The sequence below is a fragment of the Leptonychotes weddellii genome, chromosome X (assembly GCF_054177405.1).
Source record: "Leptonychotes weddellii isolate Sample4059 chromosome X, ASM5417740v2, whole genome shotgun sequence".
Classification (NCBI taxonomy): Eukaryota; Metazoa; Chordata; class Mammalia; order Carnivora; family Phocidae; genus Leptonychotes; species Leptonychotes weddellii.
The window spans coordinates 31,322,539-31,343,021 of NC_138385.1; the positions used below are offsets into that span (position 1 = coordinate 31,322,539).

Below are 20,483 nucleotides of genomic sequence, written 5' to 3' on the forward strand. Positions count from 1 at the left end.
CAGTCCAGATTTGCTCTCCTTTGTGCTCCCATTATGCTTTCTTCATATCCATTTTAACTTTAAGCCCTTACTACACTGTTTTATAACCGCCTTTTTATACATCCATCTCCCTCACTAGATTGTGCACTCCCAGTGCTCTTCCCACTGCATCCAAACATCTTGCTGTACCTAACTTCTACTTTTCTGTCCTTTTTTTTTTCTTAGGACTTTTTCATCCCAGCCTCTGGCATAGGCTATTGTGCGCCAAGAAGAGTAGTAAGAGACTATAGGATTGTGTCTTTCTATGTGATCCAGGACATGTTGGGGATCATAAGCATCTTTGAAGAAGATGAGATCACATGATAAAAAAATGTTAGAGTTTCTTTTTGATAGTTTCATAATAGTAAAGTGCTTTAGGGTAGTCTAGACTCCCAAATACATAATGGCTCAAACATACTAGAATCCTCTCAGTCATGTAACAGTCCAAGGCAGGTATTGGCAGGATAGCTCTCCTCTATATGGTCATTGACGGACACGAGCTGACAGAAACTCCTAGGTCATCCTGGGTTACCACATCCTAGTCAGCCAGAAGCAGGAGAGAACATGGAGGAACACACATGGGAAACTTCTATAAGCCAGGCCTGGAAGTACCACCCATCATTTCTCAGCAGTCCCATTATTAAGAACTTAGTCATGTGGCCACATCTCACTGCAAGGGAGACTGGAAGGTGTAGTCCAGCTATGTGCTCAAGGAAGAGCAGAATGGTTTTGGTGGGAAGCCAGGGACCTTCACAGATATACTAACAGTAAAGTTGGGCTAGTCTACCTCGGGTGTCAGCTAAATCATGGAAGAATTTTATTTCCTTTGTCCTAGTAAGCTATATGGTACAGCTCTATTTAACCTTTCCCATGGGAAGCTGGGAAATGTAGGCAGTATTTAAAATCACGGCTGACAGTTGAGCTCCCTATTGAGTTGCTTACCAGGAAGTGGCAGCTTGATGATGACTTGCAATCCTGATGATTCCTTAACTATTAATCACTGACACTTTGGAGATTGCCATTAAGTAAAATCCCAGCTGAGTTAGTACACAGTGTTGTAATTTGGGCCCCCAAATATTGTTCCCTCTTCTGCGTGTCTAGACTTGAGAGGGTGTTAATAGATGGCAAAGCAGCAAGCTGATTCACTGCTAGCCAACCAAGAGGTGCTCAAAACCAAAGGGGAAAAGAGACAAAATCAAGCAGGGAACTCATTTCCATTCTAAACCATAGCCACAGGCATGAGTTTATTCTCTGCCAGTTTGTGTTTGCCCAAACATAGTGCACATTTGTTGATGACCTCACGTAAGCTCAGGGAATGAGTAAAAGTGAACCAATTTGAAATAAAATGTCCTCATGATTCTCTGCTAAAAGACATAGATATTCCCAGAAGAACTTTGTAAAACAGCTGCCCAGGCTCTACTCCCCAGAGATGCTCATTTAGTCAGTCTTTGGTGTAACCTGGGAATCTGAATATTTTAATGTTTGCTGGATGAATCTGATGGAGAGCCAAGGTTTGGGAACCATTTCTCTAAGATCATGGGAGGAAGAATAGGGAAGTATGACAAAGCACAAACCCAAAAGAGTGATTTTGCTTAATATATGAAGCAAATAACCCTAAGGAAAATCCAGTCTCATAGCCTGAGATGTAGAGCTGTCTCTGGGGTTAGATCCATTCATGGAAATCTGGAAAAAAGGCCTCTTCTGGGGATTGGCCATGAAGCTGGCTGTAAACTAGGAGAGGTATTATGAATGTAGACATCACCCTGGACGTCCAAGATGCCTAACTTGTTCTCTTTCTTTCCCAGTTTGTTGCTCAGCCTAATTGCCAACAGTTACTTGCCACCCTGTGGTATGACGGCTTCCCTGGATGGCGACGGAAACACTGGGTAGTCAAGCTGCTTACCTGCATGACCATTGGGTTCCTGTTTCCCATGCTGTCTATAGCTTATCTGATCTCACCCAGGAGCAACCTTGGGCTGTTCATCAAGAAACCCTTTATCAAGTTTATCTGCCACACAGCATCATATCTGACCTTCCTCTTCATGCTTCTCCTGGCTTCTCAGCATATCGTCAGGACAGACCTTCATGTACAGGGGCCTCCCCCAACTGTCGTGGAATGGATGATATTGCCCTGGGTTCTCGGTGAGTCAAAGAAACCAGGAGCTATGGCCAGACTGCCTGCTGCTCCTGTTTACAGAAAATACTGGAACAGGCAGATGGACTGGCCCTGAATCAGGACATCTTCTCTTTGTGCCGTGGGGAAGTCCTTTGTTGGGAGTCTCAGAAATATGGTTCCTTCTTCCCCAGGCCCCGGTCACTTAGTATTACCTGGCCCACAGTGAGACTGGCAGTGAACCCAGGGCTTAATTCTGCTAACCTAACATCTTCAAGGACAGGAAATTGTGTATCAGTTGGTGTGGAAGGAAAGCCTAATATCAGTCAGAATGGGTTGCAGGTAAGCTAGACAGAGCAAGTGTTAATCTATTCAATGCCCTTTCTATAACTCAAGAGCACTTGAACCTTTCTTGTGGCTACTCCAGAGAATCCTAGTACTTGTTTAGGGTCCACATCCTATATAGGTAATGATTCCACAGTCGGGAGGGGAACCTGGGAAATTCACACAATTCATGGTAAAAGTAACTTCACCAGTAGTCTCCAAGCATGGTTAGATTGCATTGGACCCTCCAATGCATTGCTATCCTCCAAATCCTTGCTACTCAAACTGTAATTCCCAAATCAGCAATGTCAGCATCATCACCTGGGAACTTGTTAGACATACAAAATCTCAAGTCCCACCCTGGATCTAGGGAATCAGAATCTGAATTTCAACATTATCCCCAGGTGATTGACATGCACTTTAAAGCCTGAGAAGCACTGCCTTAAGACTACAGCCACACCTTTTACTGGTTTCTTGATTCCAAGATTCAAGAAACATCTATGTCATCAGGCAGAATTCCACAAAACCCCCCACACAATGAGAGGAGAAAGGAGAAAAGAGGGTTCTAAGTTATTTTGGGCCCCTTTGCCTAGTGTCAGCCTCAACATCCAGTAATTCGGTTGGAGGTCAGCTAGTTCACCTCAAAACTTACTGAGTTTTCCCTCTAGCACATGATGGAAACTAAAGACTATAGGATAATATTGACCTCATTAGTTTATTAATGAAATTAATAAATTTCCTCTTCAAAATGGGAATAGGATAGAATCAAGCACCCAAAATTGCAACAGCACCAGTAACTATAATAATAATTCTAAAAGTGAGTAGCATCTGGAAAAGTATAATGCATGAGCATCTTCAGGTAAAGCCTATCAGGTTTGGCAAATCCACAACTGAGAGGTGACGCAGGAAAGAAAAAGAGATATGTTATTATTACCATCTCTGGGGGCTTCTCTCCAGTGATCTCAATTCATTCATTGCTTCTGCCTGTCTTTACTCAGGGGAATCCTACTGTGATGACTATGATACTATTTTGACCCTGTCTAGAAATAAACCTCTTGCCTCCATTCTTTAGGTTTCATTTGGGGGGAGATTAAGGAAATGTGGGATGGTGGATTTACTGAATATATCCATGACTGGTGGAATCTGATGGATTTTGCAATGAACTCACTCTACCTGGCAACCATTTCCTTGAAGATTGTGGCCTATGTCAAGGTAACTTGGAATGTTTGCCCTTTTTCTTAAGCAGTGATTTGGGTTACATTAAGCTTTAGCATGGGGAGCATGAAGAGTTTAGGCGAAAACTGTTGTTGACAGTCCAATCCATGCGGGAAAGTACCATATAAACATTCTTTCAATAGTTTGTAAGTAGTTTCCACCTAAGTGAAGAATAGAACAATTTACAAATGAATCTTTAGCTTCTTAAACTCTGACAGCCACCAACCCCACCCAGTGAGTGTTTAAATCCTCTCTACAATATCCTTGCCAAGATGGTCCACTGATGCTTCCATAGGTCAGGGACAGAAAACACACTGAATTCACAATCTCCAAAAACCTCTCTTAACCCTTGTCACTTCATTAAAAAGTGCTACTTTATGTTTTTCTAATATTATTTTCCCTGGGACACATCCATTAATAATCCTTATTCCCTGTTGGGTCAAACAGAACAAAGCTCTTCCTTTTTCTGAATAGTGCTTCCAGTGTGAAGCCATCTCTCCCTAACTTGCTGGCTTGACTCATCTCAAAGCTAAGTATTCACACTTCCCTCAAGTGTTCTTCATATGACAGGTAGAGGAACCCTAGAAACTTCACTGCAGGAGACAGAGATCTTTAATCATCTCTGCCTCCCTCATTACTTCCAGCACCAGGATGATCATTCAAGCTGTTATAAATCCAGCTTTCTGAGTATCACTCAACCTATGCCTCGGTACCAATTCAGATAATGAACACACACACACACACAGAGTATCTTAATGCTTTTCCCACACAATGTACAGCCTAAATTGTCCTGAAAAATAGCCTCATGTCCAACATCTCATATTGGGTAGTCCTAGGCCCTGGGTTCAGATTTGGTGCTCATTAGATGATAGAATGGCTGGCTCCTTCTACCCTGAGTTGAACTTCTCCAGCATGAGGAAAAGCTGACAATTCAATCTCCAAGACTGTCTAGTCAGTCATGCTTTTTGGCACTAACTCCCACATTAGGGAGTTTTAGAATGGGAATATGGCTGTCCCCCAAATCTCCAACAACTTATTTTTATATCCCTAATATGCATATTGCATAAATTTGAAGACCTTGGGAGTTAGTTATGTGGAGCATGAATATTGAATGCAGTCATGAAACATTTTTGAAAGAAGCCTAAGAGTATGCCTTATACTTGTGGTGATCGTTTAACACATACTTACAACTTCCTTACAAGAAAAAGCTGGTGAGGAAAATGTTTGAATCTCTCTGGTTAATGTGCCTGGATGAAATCCATGTAATTCTGGCACTCTGCTGACTAAGTAACACTGTTTGCCTTTAAAAAAAAAAAAAACCCTCTTCCTTTGGAAGTGTTATTTATACACAGGAGGGACAACAGATTATCAATCTAGAAATTGGTAGGTTTTGCTTAAACAAGAAAGTTTAGAATAAATGATCAAGAAAAGGATTTACTCTTAGGGATATAAACATGTCTACAGATTCCCAATATTAACTAATTTTATAACCTATTCAATTTCACTGGCAGGGATTCCAAGGAGCTAGAACTTCCCCATCACATAGTGGAAGGATAAATCAGCTATATTAAGCTGAATAAATGCCCCTCAACTGATAAACACTTAACCCAAAGGAGACATTTGCCAAAAAGTTGGAGTTCTTCTCAAAAAAAAAAAAAAAAAGAATTAATGAAGCAAGACATGCCACATGCAGATTTGGATTTGCAATGAGAAATTGCAAATGGTCAGTCTGGTCTGCTCATCCACAGAGACATACTAGTCTGAGATGAACTTCTCCAAGTAGGCTGAGACAACCTCTATGAGGTAAAGCCACAAAAGCTGGTCCCCAGGCCCCTTGAAACATTTCTGATCACTGTTGTACTAAGGCAGTACAGAAATGCCATGGGATAAGCTGGCCTTACAGAAGATCCTTTATTAGAGCAAAAACAAGATATATACTCCACTGCACATGGTCTTCAACAACAGAAACCAAAAGGCGCATACCAAAGTACTCAAAAGGAACAAATACACATAAGATCGGCCCTCAGTGCCCCCCAGATAATCCTACAAATGGAGAATAATTATCTTTGTGTCTTCTAGGATAGTACCACTGAGATTTATCCCACCACCACCTTACTTCCATACATTCAAACTAAATCTGAACTTTGGTACCCATTGAGTTATGGTCCTTTCTTCAGCCAGTATTTGGCTGAAGACACAATCTCCCACTCCATCCTTATAATTAAGTCCCTACCTTAGGCTGGCCCTCTTCATATTTTGCTTCATGAATTGTCAGAGTGCCATTTATACCCCTTTGAAAGACATGGAGGCCAATTTTCAATCTGCATTCTATCTCAAACAATGTAAGAAAAATCACTCGCCTCCTAGTATCACTAACTCAAGAATCAGGAAACCTGAATGTAATCCTTGCTCTGTCCCAAGCTAGAATACCATAGGTCATCCTTCTACCTCCCTGAGCCTGAGATTCTGCCTCTGAAAAATAAGCAGATTGAACTAGATCAGTGGCTGTCAGCCTTTTATTTTTTTCCATGAAACCGTATCTTGAAGTTAAAACTTATTCAGAACTTCAATATATTAGAGAGCTCAAAGATTGAATTCGGATTGAGGAATCAATCTCCCAGGCCTCCTCTTTGGCTCCCAGAGTGGCTACCAGATGCCTCTACTGAACCTTCAGTCTTCAAGGAACACAATTTGCAAACCACTTGTATTAGACCAGGAGCCATCAAACTATGGTCTGCAGACCAAATCTGGCCTGCTGCCATATCCATTTGTTCACATATTCCCTATTAGTTCTACAAGGAAGAGTTGAGTAGTTGTGACAAGGACCATATAACCCACCAAGCCAAAAATATCTACTATATGGCCCCTGACAGAAAAAGTTTGCTGACCTTGATGCTAAAAGAGCTCCAAGTTTATTCCCTGCTCTCATATTCTATAATATCTTCCTCCAAAGGTATAGATGCAAAACACAGATTTGCCATAAGAATCATTTTTCACACCTCTGAATGTTCTACAAATGCAGACTCACTGTCCCCCGGGCAGCAGACTTCCCTGTGCTTACAGCTGTAATTATGGAGGGAGAAAATCCTGAATTATGAGCTGTGCATGTTCCAGTTGATAATTTCTAGTTTTAAAATATAAGTCTGTTTCATTATCAGTAGTCTCCATCTCTCACATAGAGCTCAGAACTTTTAAAGACCCATCTAACATATGTGCTGTGACATCAACTATCATTTGAGTGAACATTTAATGGAGATAATGCCAGACCGAGTGTATGGAGATCACAATTTTAGTCCTGGCTCTGCCACTAGCTTGCTGTGTGATCTGAAGCAAGTCACTCTGCCTATCTGGATTTCAGTTCCTCCACTTGTAAAACAGGCATGACAATGCCCACCCCTCACTGCGATGCAGCCAATGTGGGGTGTTTTTGTTGTGGTTGTTTGGGAAGGAAAAATGTAGAGATACAAGATTTGGCCAAGAGTGTATAAAACGAATTAGCCACCTAGAGTTCATCTGAAACAGAAGCACAAGGGTGGCAAGGTTTCTCCCAACTCCTCTGACAATGAAGAATATTGGATACACACAAATGATTTTAACAACACCAGTTTTGTCAGTTGTTGGAACTGAAGCACAGTTTAGAAATGCTAACAATATGATCTGGCCCCCAATGCAACATTTTTTCAGAAAAGTTGTTTACATTTAGTCCTAAGAAATTGCGATATTTAGATGAGCGCTCTAGGCAATATGCTTCGGATTGAATTCCAGGCAAAATCTACTTCTGTCTTGGGGAAGGTAATACGCAAATTCTTATATTTCCGTAACATCTCTCCTTATGGAGCACACATTCTCTCACATATGGATACATAATCACAAACCTGTGCAGTGGACAGGAGTAGATATTATACTCATTCTATGATGAAATGGAGAGATACAGGCAGTTTTAAGTTGACAAAGCCCAAATCGGACCTAAGGTCTCACAATGAAGCCATCTTTCTATAAAGCTGCTCCCTATATTCCAGGACCTGGAAGTCCAGGATAGGGCTGAAAAATGGGCAACCAACCCCAGAAATACTGGCTCTTCCCCTCCTTCAACCCCTTGGTTCTTCATTTGTACTAGAAGGACATTTGAACTTGTAGGTCTGTCAAAGGAACTATAAAATACATGCCTACACCACCATGTGGAACAGTACTAAATTCACTACCTGGAAGGTTGACATGCTTTTTCTAATAGTATGAAATACATTACAGACTGCTAAAATTCAGCGGAAAGCTGAGTAATGACAAGGTTGCTCTAACAGCCCCAAACTGCAAGTCAGCCAGGAAGTCAGGATGAACATTGCACACCGAGGAGGCCGAACCTATCCCTAGTCCTTCAGTAACTACAAGGTGTCCATGGTGCTCAGAAGGAAATGGGGGATTGGGGAGGTAAATCTGATTTGAAATCTCATTAGGAAGCAGAGTAATTTGTCCCCACTACCTGGGGCGTACCAGTGGCACTGTTCCAGTGACACTCCCCAACAATCTGGTAAACTCACAGTTAGAAAATGCCTGTGGATAAACCACAGGTGGTTGCTCCAGATGATTGCTCTAAAATTCATTTTTGTCTGTATATGCAGGGAATATATTTGGGTGAGAGTGGGAGGAAAAGCGTTATTAGCATCATATATTGATTGGATAGGGAGGGGAGACAAACAGTGCCATGCACAGGGCCTGTTGTATAAATGAATGCTTGATGCTTACTTTGGTAGCTTTATTTGGGTGCTAGACAGGAGAAAAGAGGAAAAAGTTTTATAAATGTTCACTGTACCTCTCATCTTGTGCACTTGTTTCTTACAGTATAATGGTTCTCGTCCAAGGGAAGAATGGGAAATGTGGCACCCGACCCTGATTGCAGAAGCACTCTTTGCAATATCCAACATCTTAAGTTCGTTGCGTCTCATATCCCTGTTCACAGCCAACTCCCACTTAGGGCCTCTGCAGATCTCTTTGGGGCGCATGCTGCTTGATATCCTCAAATTTCTCTTTATCTACTGCCTAGTACTGCTGGCTTTTGCCAATGGATTGAACCAGCTTTACTTTTATTATGAGACCAGAGCGATCGATGAGCCAAACAACTGCAAGGGAATCCGATGTGAGAAACAGAATAATGCCTTCTCCACGTAAGACCCCCCCCTTTGGCCTTTTTCTGCTTTCTCTTCCTTTGCTCTATTTTCAGTCCACAGCTTTATCACTGTTTCTTTCTTTTTTAAGATTTTATTTATTTTTTGACAGAGAGAGACAGCGAGAAAGGGAACACAAGCAGGGGGAGTGGGAGAGGGAGAAGCAGGCTTCCTGCCGAGCAGGGAGTTCGATGCCAGGCTTAGGACCCTGGGATCATGACCCGAGCCAAAGGCAGACGCTTAACGACTGAGCCACGCAGGCGCCCCTTTATCACTGTTTCTTGACAGTGCACACAAACCTCACTTATGGATCAACCCAAAGGGTCTGAAGACTATAGAAGATTAAGAGAGGAAGCAGTTAGGTGAGAGAGGAAAGAGACAAATACAGACATGGGCTCCCAGGAACTCATCTAAAGAGCTAGTTCTGAACGATTTTGGTAGTACCTCATATTTTTAAAGGAATTTGTGGGAAGGGAATAAATAATTCCTTACTCAAAAAAGTATCACTAACCAAGGACATAAAAGAGCAAGGCTATTCCTCTGAACAATTGATGACCAAAGCTAATTTAACTATTCTGAATCAAGAACAAAGAAAAAGGATGGATGCAAGAATTTCTTAATGCAGCCTGGGATATGATGATGTATAATAAGAAATATGTATTTGGCCTTCTTGTTTCTAGCACAGAGCTCCTAAAAGCCTTGGAATTTCCTAAGGGCCAAGAGTGACAAAGGTGTCTTTTGCTGTGTTAAGGAGGTGACTTTTGGACCCCCACCTAAGGATGGAGGCTGGTTGCCAGGGGAATCAACCATGTGACTAAAGGGTTGAAACATTCAGTCCCACCCCTCAACCACCAGGGAGGGGAGAGGAGCTGAAGATTGAGTTTAATCACCAGTGGCCAATGAGTCTAATCAATCATGATTATGCAATGAAGCCTCCACAAAAACCCAAAAGATAGGCTTTGGAGAGCTTCCAGATTGGTGAACACATGGGGATTTGGGGACAATGTGGTGTCTGGAGAAGGCATGGAAGCTCTGCCCCTTTCCCCCATTACTTTGTTCTATGCATCTCTTCCACCTGGCTGTTCCTGAGTTATATCCTTTTATGATAAACCAATAGTCTAGTAAGTGAAATGTTTCTCTGAGTTCTGTAAGCCACTCTAACAAATTAACTGAACCCAAAGAGAAGGCTGTGGGAACCCCTGATCTATAACCCATCAGTCAGAATCACAGGTAACAACCTGGACTGACATTTGAAGTGGGGGAAAGAGGGTAGTCTTGTAGGGACTGAACACTTAATCCACAGAATCTAACATTATCTCCCAGTAGTGTCAGAACTGCACTGAATTACAGGACACCTAGCTGGTGTTGGAGAATCCGTGGTATGGGGGGAAATCCTCCCCACATCCACATGTTGGGTTCAGAAGCCCTTAGTTGGCATCAGAGAAATAGAACTTGCTAAAAGAGCCCTGACTCATGGAAACGTGTGGTTTGGGAAGAGAAAGGATAAAAGGGCAGGGGATGATGAACCTTTGATCCCTGGATGGCTACCTACTTACCCACAGTATGAAACTGCAGCTGCACTGTGATCCATTACTAAAGGTAAAAATTACCAACTGAATTTAGAAATGGTGCTGTTGGAGATGAAAATTTTTCTTTTACCCTTCAAAGGTTTTTCCAGCTGGTCTAAGAATTAAATTGATATGAGACAAATAAACAGGAGAAAATCAAATTTAATTTCGTAGGTATGAGAACCCCCCATATATGAGAGGTTCAAAGACAGAAAGGTAAAATGAGGTATATATACCATCCTGAGCTAAGGAATGGGATATAGGCCTGGGGCTTCAAACGGTGATTCACAGGACAAGAAGAACAGCAGATATTTGGCAATTAGGTGTTTGCCCTGCCATACAGATGGTCATTTAGATAAAATTTATCTCTGGTAAAAACTCTCATTTTGGGAAAATTTTCCAACTTAAATCTTCTAGGTAGTTAAAGGAGGGGCGAAAATTTCTCTTGAGCCCTCTAGGTCTTGATTACCTTCAGCTCAAAATAGTTCGCGTGCCAAAATGGTATACTTTGGGGAGCCTTATTCTGAACCACTTCAGTAGTAAACCTAACTCTTGAAGAGTTAGCTCATTGGATATATAAGGAAATACAAAATAATAATAACCATGCTAAACATACAATCCCTTGGATATTATCCATAATAGCTAAAATGAAAGTAAAAGAAAGTGCTGGGTTGGGCCTTGATGCTAAACCAAGCTCAGATTTGCATCAGTCTGAGTTTGGGCCACTAGACTCAAAGTCACACCCCAAGGTAAGAATTGTAGATCCCTCTAAGACCTCAGGTCACCAAGAAAGTAGTCAATGGTGGGGGAGGGCAAAATCAAGAAACTATTGAAACCAGAGAGTATAGTGTGAAAGAACTGTTTTCATTTTGTGGATCAGTATCATCAGCTTCCTGAAGACCCTTTACTAAAATAAATTATGAGAGGAACTAATTTAGGAGCTGTGCCTTTGATTTTGAATACTGTGGAGTGGAAGGGCATGTCTGGGTTGATACAGGACCCACGGCTCATGACTGAACAATTACAGATGGCGATATGTGATCCAGATACAAAGGAGGTTATTCCTAAGGGAATGACCAGGCCAGTTAACTGGATAAAAGCCACTGTAGGGTCTGTTTACCCTGAGAAGGGGGACTTCTCAATTGCCCCAAAAATGCCAAGTGGAATACCCCAGATGAAGCCGCTGACATACTTCATATGCAAGCTACATGGAACTGGCTTTAAGATGACTGAGTTATTTGCCTGCTGAATATGCCCATTACCCAGGTCATGGTAAATGCTGTGGTTAAGGGTCTCTTTCACACGAGCACCCCATATAACCTTACTGCTGCAAAACCAAAAAACACTCTGGGAAGCCTTTGCCAATTTGATGTCTCAGCTTTCTCTCATGGGTCTTAATAAAAACATCAGGTTAATTAACAATAGAATAGGAAAAGGCCACAAAGGTAGAAGATTTTGAACAGTTAGTAAGGAATAAGGTGAATAAAGCAAATATTGAAAGGAGCAAAACAAAGAGGAAACAGAGAGGAGTCCCAGGACTCATCCCACAGGATGGAAATCTTTAGATGGTTATTAAGAAATGAGATGAATAAAACAGACTTTGATAGAATTAAAGATTTTAGTACAACACTGCCAAAGGTTGGGAGGGCCAAAGGGACTCTGTGTTGGTCCCTCAACATTAAAGGTCCCAAGACAAGTCTACTCTATTTATCCCAGTTTGGAGAACTTTTAAAAAGCCAGCAGGCAAAATTGCAATGAGAAACCTGACCAGCAATCATTTGGGGCAGTGTTTGGACAGATGAATCAAGTTAAAGATTGACAAAAAGGCCAGGGTCCCTTGGCTCAAACTCTGGCTGGGAACCCAAAGCCTTCTGCACAAGAGTGGGTAAAATGGTCAGAAGGTGGAAAAGAGAAGTTTCTGGACTCATTCATTCAGGACTCCTCCTAACTGTGGTACCAAAACCCCTTGGTGACACCCTGACTCAGGCTACAATTAGATTGAGAAAATATAAAAATGTAAGGGTAGGGACGCCTGGCTGGCTCAGTATATAGAATACGTGACTCTTGATCTCAGGGTCATGAGTTCAAGCCCCATGCTGGGTGTAGAGCTTACTTAAAAGGAAATAAAGGGGCGCCTGGGTCGCTCAGATGGTTGGGCATCTGCCTTTGGCTCAGGTCATGATCCCAAGGTCCTGGGATCGAGCCCCACACCAGCCTGCTTCTCCCTCTCCCTCTGCCTGCTGCTTCCCCTGCTTGTACACTCAATCTCTGTCAAAAATAAATAAAATATTAGAAAAAAGAAATAAAAAAATAAAAACGTAAGGGTTGATAAGATCATGAAAGGTGGAATGTTTGAGCAGGCTTTATGTAAAAACGCTGTCTCCTTTACCTAAATGTTTTTATGGGAATGAATATTATGTCTGGCTGGGGAAAATTTCCCCTACCAAGTATTAAAAAGCCAAAGCCTGTCAATGAAATCCTAACAGAGACTGGAGGTAGGACCATAGGAGTTGATGGAATTAAGGTAAAAGTTTGTAGGAGAACTGGTACGTTTGAACAGGCTTTAGGCAAAGTGGTTGCATCCCTTCTGCCAGATTACATTGTGGGGATGGACATTATATCCAACTGGGGAGTGTTTCTCCTACCTAGTATTGTAAGACAGAAGGCATGCAAATCCACCCTTCAAGCAATATTAATTGGGCATGCTTCATAAGAACCAGTAAGATTGCCTGAGTCCACACAGTGTGGAATAGAAGCTGGAGTGCTGGGAGGGACAAATTCTCCGTGCCATAGCCCGAAGTAGAGCACAGACAGGGCTTACAATAAAAGCCTGTGAGCACCTCCCAGTGATACCCATATCCCCTTTCACAGGAGGAAGCTAGACAGTGGACAGGCTGAAGGCAAGATTAGAATCAGTTCACCTTCTGGAATTAATTTAGGGCCCCTAGCACGGATCAGAAATGTCTCCTTTTCCCACTTGGGACACAAGGAAACAGCTCATGAGTCCATGAGTCCACTGCTGTCAGACGCATGGAATTTCTGTACCTTTTCTTTGTAAACTCAACGTCTACTTCTTTAGGACCTTCAAGCCTCCAAGATGGCTTTTATTTTCTGAAAATCACTGTTAGGGGAAACAAACAAGAAGAAAATAAGCACACGATAGGAAATTTGTTAGATTCCAGAAGAGGTCCTGGGCTTACCCTAGACTCAATGTCCTATAACTTGTCCATCTCAACCCCCCAGTTCTGGAAAGTGCCACTCATCACTGGTATTCACAGTCATGAGAGGGTTTTAGACATTAAACTAAGATACATTTTTTTCCTCTTAACACTATAAACTAAGGCAGTTCAGTGAACTCAGATGTCCTAGAAATGTTTTCAATAACAAAGGCCAGGGGGAAAAAGGAGTTTCTGCTCACCCCCAAGTTGCACCAATAGAGAGGGGAAAAAACAATCCTATGTAGCCTACCCGTATTATTTGTTTCTAGCAGCATTTCCTAAAATGGGTTACAAATAACCACAGTTCACGGGGATGTTAAGAGACATAAATATGACTGATTTTTGGAAATACTAGGACAAATTTTAAAAGATTTCTTAACTGCGGGTCTTCTCAGAGATGTTTCATTGTGAACCCACGATGTAGGGAGAGATTACACCCAAATGTACTGGCCAGGATGACATACCAATGCACAGAGTTTGAAAAATGTTGGCTCACTCCATTGCCCATTTTCAGTACCCACTCCCTCCACTAGGCCACAACCCCTGCCTCTCTTCCCAGAACTTGGGGGGAAAATCTTGCTTCGGGGAAATCAGACTCATGTGAAAGGAAAACAAGAAGCCATATGGGTTGATGAGAAGATAGTGGTTTTTTTGGTTAAGCCAACCAGGAGTGTGTAACGGCAACCGGTCACCTTGCTAGTGCCTCTTGGCAAGGCCCTGCTTCCTCTCCTCCATTCCTCTAGAGGCAGAACTCCTATCAACCTGTTTTCAATATGAAGAGCAATTCTGTAGTAGCTTGAGCACCAGGAGGCTGCATTTGTTCACATCAAAGTGTGCAACAGAACTGAACACCTGAATGTGAGGTGACTTCCAGGAGGCCAGGTCCCTGCCAATTACCCTTTCATGTAAACTCTGCTGAAGAAGTTTATGAAATGCCTTCTTGCAAGTTAGTATAGTCATTATTAACACCCCTGTTGCCAACTAAGATTTTGTTCCCATCACTTGCCCAGCAGGGACAATTGACAAGAATGGGTACCTGGCACACACAAAATTATACCTTGGGGCATCAGGTATAAAGAAGCATTGTCATGCTGGAGCCAAATCAGCAGTAATGTTACCTCAACTTTTCCTCTAGGTGTTGGTTTTTTTTCCTCCATAGAGGTCTGACTCAGCTTTATGTTTTCTTTTAAACACCTCAACTCAGGCATTTATAATACCTGCTAAAATACACACTATTTGGTCAGAGCACCAGAAAAAGTCAATTTTTAAGAGAAAGAGAAAACAAGCCCATTTATATACCTAACATAAACTATACCATCGGCTTACTGTCATCCTTTTCCTTCTGATTTTCCAGAGACGCCTTGGCTATTCTTTGGCTTAAAAAAAAAAAGATATTTTCCCCAGGCACATAGTTCAGGAAGACCTCACTCTCCTTGCTGACAACCACATGACGATACTATTGGCGGTTTTAAGTCTAGTACTCTATCCTGGGGACACCTGGCCTTCATTTACCACCGAGAGAAGCAACTGGAAAGGCATTAGCATTCTGAGGGCATGGGGCCTGTGACAGAAAAACGGTGGAAGTGGCAAGAAGCTAACTTGCTGGTCTTATTATCTCTTTCTGAGGTTCCAGCCCTCAATTCCAGATACCTCCTGAAAGCGCATGGCTGTGTCACGGGCGTCTCAAACACAAAAATGTCCACAGCTAAATTCCGTTATCTCCATATCCCCACTCCAAACCTATTTCCCCTTTAATTCCTCAACTTATTAAACACCAGACAGAATCCTAGGAGTCATCTATGCCTCTTACCCTCTTCCTCACGCAACTCGTCCAGTCTCTCACCACGCCCCGCCGGTTGGACTTTCTAAATATATCTTGAATTTATCCTTACGCACATGCACGCACATGCATGCATGGGCATGCGCGCGCATGCGTGGGTGTGTGGGTGGGCGGGCGCGCGCATGCGTGGGTGCGTGGGTGGGTGGGCGGGCGCGCGCATGCGCGGGTGCCCGCCCACCCACACAGTCACCCACACACCGGGTTACCTGCTTCCAGTCTTCTCTCTTCTCCAAACAGTATCCCACCTGCCTCACAGAAGTTTCTTTGTAAATACCAGTCTCATCTTGTCACCACCCAGCTTCATGCCTGCCAGGTATTGAAATCTTCTCCAGTGTAAAATCCACCTCTTTACCATAACACACAGGGCCTTGATAATGTGGACCCCACCTCTCCAGCCTCTCACTTCTCTTCCCCATAGGCAACATCTTAATCTTCCCAACTACAGGAGAGCATCTTGGACCTATGGGCCTTTGCGCATCCTACGCCATTCCCTCTGCCTGCCTGGAATGCCCATCCCCACCTGGCCAGCCTGGAAAACTCTAACCCATCTTTCAAGTCTCTGCTGAAAAATCACCTGCTCTTCTAAGTCTCTTCTTACCCATTCTAACCCCACTCTCAGTTATAGGCTCCTCCTGTGTTGGTTTCCCATGGCATTCTAAGCACATCTCCATGACAATATAACTTGTATGTTAGTCATTGTTGGCTTTTTCACCCACCAGACTGAGATTACCCCACTTTAGTAAGCCTTGTACCTACCACAGAGGCCTAAGACATAATGATGTTCGACATGCCCATCCTATCCTCGATTCTAGATTTACTTTTGCACTGTCCGCCTCATATGGCTGAAGTATCTGGCCATACTGAAGATCTGAGAATCAAATATTACAACACATGCAAAGCACTTAGCACAGTGTCACTCTGCTGATCCACTTTTAGCTTGCTGTCAGAGAAAATCCTTGGCATTTCTCCTACATCCCCCATCCTGAATTTGGGCACATGGCCCAAGAGCAAAGCTCTACATTGATCCCTATTAAATTTCATCTTGTTAGTTCCAGCCCATTGCTCCATGCTGTTGAAACCTTTCCGAATCTTGATCCTGTCATCCCATCTATTAGCTATCCCTCCCAGTCTTGTGTCATCTGAAGATCTTAGAAGCTTGCTATCTATTCTTATCCAAAGCATTGACAAAAATGTCAGACAGGCTTGATATTCACTGGGTGGCATATTGGGCAGTTATTAAAATGATACACGTGAAGTTTCTATATATACACAAAAAGTAACATATCCCAAATGTGTAACTCTTAAAAACACAAAAATTATACATACTATGGTTGCAACTATGAACAACAAGATATGCAAATGGATGACAATCTATGAAGACAATAAAGAAATGTGAAGGTTAACAATAATCATAAAAGTATCTAATATTTACTGAGTGCTAGGTCTAGGCACTAGTACAAAATGAGCTTTACATGAATTAACTCATTTAATCCTCACAACCATGCTATGAGGTAGGCATTATTATTACTCGTTTTACAGATAGAGAAATTAGGGTACAAAGCAGTTAAACAGGCTGCCTCCAGTTACACAGATGATAAGTGGCCAAATCAGGATTTCAGTCCAGGCATACAAGCTGTAGTCTGTGCTTTTATCCAGGGATGCAGGTGTAAGACTGGTTTTGTGAAGTTACATAAAATTTGTTGTGTAAAGTTGCAATAATCACGAACACATGCAAAGCCATGGCAGGGGACCTCCTTGTAGACTAACTCCATTCAATTGTGGCTATTGCTACTTAATCAGTGGTGATTTCTCTACCCAGCATTCAGCCCATATTTTCCCATCTTATTTACATGGATACAAACTCAGTCCCCATCAAAGGCTCTTTATGTTTCTGGCCAGGTTTTAAAGATTGTTATTGATTGTCTCCTGCTTTTCCCCCTATTTTATGTTCATAGCCTTCCTGCTACTCTTATCACAGGATGGTACCAATTATCTGTACTTTCCTTAGTTGTGTGCTTCTCCCATCATCTAACAGATTTATTCAACAAACATGTATTCAGCAACTGCTACGTGCCAGCCAATGAGGATGTTAAGATGGCATCCTTATCCTCAAGAAGTTCATAGACTAATGAAGAACATGAGTAAACAATTAGAATAGCTGCCATTTTTAATGCTTATGCCAAACACTGTGCCCAGTGCATTATATGTGGTATCCCATGTAATAGAGAAAAGTGAGTAAGCATGTGGGCTCCAGGATCAGAAGAGCCTGGGGCAAATCCTACCTTCGTCACTTCCTACCAGTGTGACCACTCTGTGCTTTAGTTTCTCATCTGAAAAAAAAAATAACAGTAGCTATTTCACAGGGTTATTCTGAGAATCAAACATTACAAGACAGGCAAAGCACTTAGCATAGTGCCTGGCACATAATAAGGGCACAGTAAATGTTAGCAATTAGTATTTATCCTTCCAATAAACTATTTTAGAGATGAAGAAACTTGAAGTTTAAAGATTATTTAAGTTTTCCAAAGTTAAATAGTTAATAGGGGAGGAGTCTAAAGTTTGCTCTTAGCTACTCCCCTATACTGTCGCTGAAGTGTGATATATGCCTTTGTAGAATCGGGCTAAGGTGCAATGGGAGAGCAAAAGAGGAGCACCTAACCCAACCTTGTAGGGCAGGAGGCAGGGCAGGACAAACAAGAGGTGGGCAGAGAAGGAGACAGGATGAAAGTGGAGGCTAGAAGTTGGGAGCATGGCAGGAGCGGAGCATTCCATCCAGAGTTAGAAGCTTATGAAATGTATGATGGAATAAGAAATGGCAAGTCTAGGGAACTGCAGAATCGGCATGTGAAATCCAGGATGACATCACTGCTTTCACCCAAGGAGGCTTTCTATTTCGGTTTATCCTCCTGTTCTTCACTGGTCTGATTTAAGTCCAACAGGGTAAACCCTCTCCATAGTACTTCTACCTTTTGAAAGATGAACTGCCCATCTCACAGATGAGACTTTCAGAAAGTGTCCAGAGGACTGCAGTTCTGTTCCTATCTTCATTCCACTGTGCCCTTCTTAGCTTTGTGATCTATTTGTGGATGGCTCTCAACACACTCAAGTTCCCCCTTAACCAGCTGGGATGGATTTGTCTTCCATACATTTAATATCAAGTCTTCTTGAATCTTTGTATCCTCACTTTGTGCTCCTTCTTGAGCTATCAAGTTCCATATGTTTGTTTACTCTCTGCTAAATAAAAATGGATTATTTTCTTTAAAATCACATCCTTTAAAATCAAAACAGATATTCCTTCGACATTAGGCTTCTGGGGTTTGGTCAACATCCCTTTCCATCCCTGTGATCTGTGATGATTTTATTATGGACCTGGCCACCAGGTAATGCCCACTCCTCTAGGGAGTGGCCCTTTCCATGTAAATTCACCTGAGCCTAGAAGCCGCAGGACTTCCTACAGTGGTATCTCTAGAACGTTCTTATCTACCCCATATGTCAGTCACCCATTTTACCTGGGCGTACCTTTCAACAAGCCAGCTTCTCTTAGTGGCCAGGCCATGTTGCGACATTTTGTGCACCATACTGAAGGCATTCTCAGTATGAACTATGAAAACTGAGGAACAATCTTTTCATCTTTTTTTTTATCTCTTGTACAATTATACATATAGGATCTCCCTGACTAGAATATCACCACAGTTGAAGGAAGATTTTAAATGCGTGAACTTTCACTTTTAGGGAATCTTTGTATCAGTCATTGGAACAGTTTGTAGTAAGTTCTACTCTCAAGCTTAACCGTTGCATTTTTTTTTTTTTAAGATTTTATTTATTTGAGGGGCGCCTGGGTGGCTCAGTTCGTTAAGCGACTGCCTTCGGCTCAGGTCATGATCCTGGAGTCCCGGGATCGAGTCCCGCATCGGGCTCCCTGCTCAGCAGGGAGTCTGCTTCTCCCTCTGACCCTCCTCCCTCTCATGCTCTCTCTATCTCATTCTCTCTCTCAAATAAATAAATAAAATCTTTAAAAAAAAAAAAAAGATTTTATTTATTTGACAGAGAGAGAGACACAGCGAGAAAGGGAACAGAAGCAGGGGGAGTGGGAGTGGGAGAGGGAGAAGCAGGCTTCCTGCCAAGCAGGGAGCCCAATGTGGTGCTCGATCCTAGGACCCTGGGATCATGACCTGAGCCGAAGGCAGATGCCCAACGACTCAGCCACACAGGCACCCCAACCATTGCATTTTTTTAATTAAAGATTCTTATTTATTTATTTGAGAGAGAGAGAGAGAGCACAAGCAGGGGCAGAGGGAGAGGGAGAAGCAGACTCCCCGCTGGGCAGGGAGCCCGACACGGGGCTCGATCCCAGGACCCTGTGATCATGACCTTCGCCGAAGGCAGACAGTTAACAGACTGAGTCACCCAGGCACCCCTTACCGTTGCAATTTTAATTGTTTACAGGGACGGGGGTAGAGGAGTGTAACACCCTCCATTCTGGACCCTGCCAACAAATGGATTATATACTTGCCCTGGTTTGTGGCTTTGTTGTCTGTCATGCAATGAGCAAACATTTACTGAATGTTTTCTTTTTTTTTCTTTTTAAAGATTTTATTTATTTGACAGAGAGTGACAGAGCGAGAGAGCACAAGCAGGGGGAGCAGCAGAGGGAGAGGGAGAGGCAGGCTCCCCGCTGGGCAGGGAGCCCGATGCGGGGCTCAATCCCAGGACCCTGGGGTCATGACCTGAGCCGCAGGCAGACGCTTAAGGACTGAGCCACCCAGGTGCCCCTTACTGAATGTTTTCTATACTCGAGGTCACTGAACTTCCAGAGACCCTGGTTTTTCGAACTACCGTTCCGATTTGCTGCAACTCCTTTCTGTTTTTCTGAACCACACCCACCCTGGCTTCTGCTCTCCAGCTATTGGCTAGCTGCTTGTGCCATTGCTGGCCTCCCACCTGCCCTGATTTCAGATGGACCCTGCCACGTCCTGGTTGTGCCTTCTTGGTAGAACCAGACTCCTGAGCCCCATATCTTTCTCATTT

At 42.8% G+C, this 20,483-nt stretch overlaps 1 protein-coding gene across 1 annotated transcript in view; it reads left to right on the forward strand.

Annotated features, from left to right (window-relative positions):
• Positions 1 to 20,483, forward strand: part of TRPC5 (transient receptor potential cation channel subfamily C member 5) — a 128,883-nt gene that overhangs the window by 75,682 nt on the left and 32,718 nt on the right. The window contains exons 3-5 of the mRNA XM_081808387.1: positions 1,824 to 2,160; positions 3,528 to 3,667; positions 8,507 to 8,829. Of these exons, the coding sequence (XP_081664513.1) occupies positions 1,824 to 2,160; positions 3,528 to 3,667; positions 8,507 to 8,829 (800 nt within the window). The remainder of the gene's footprint in view (positions 1 to 1,823; positions 2,161 to 3,527; positions 3,668 to 8,506; positions 8,830 to 20,483) is intronic.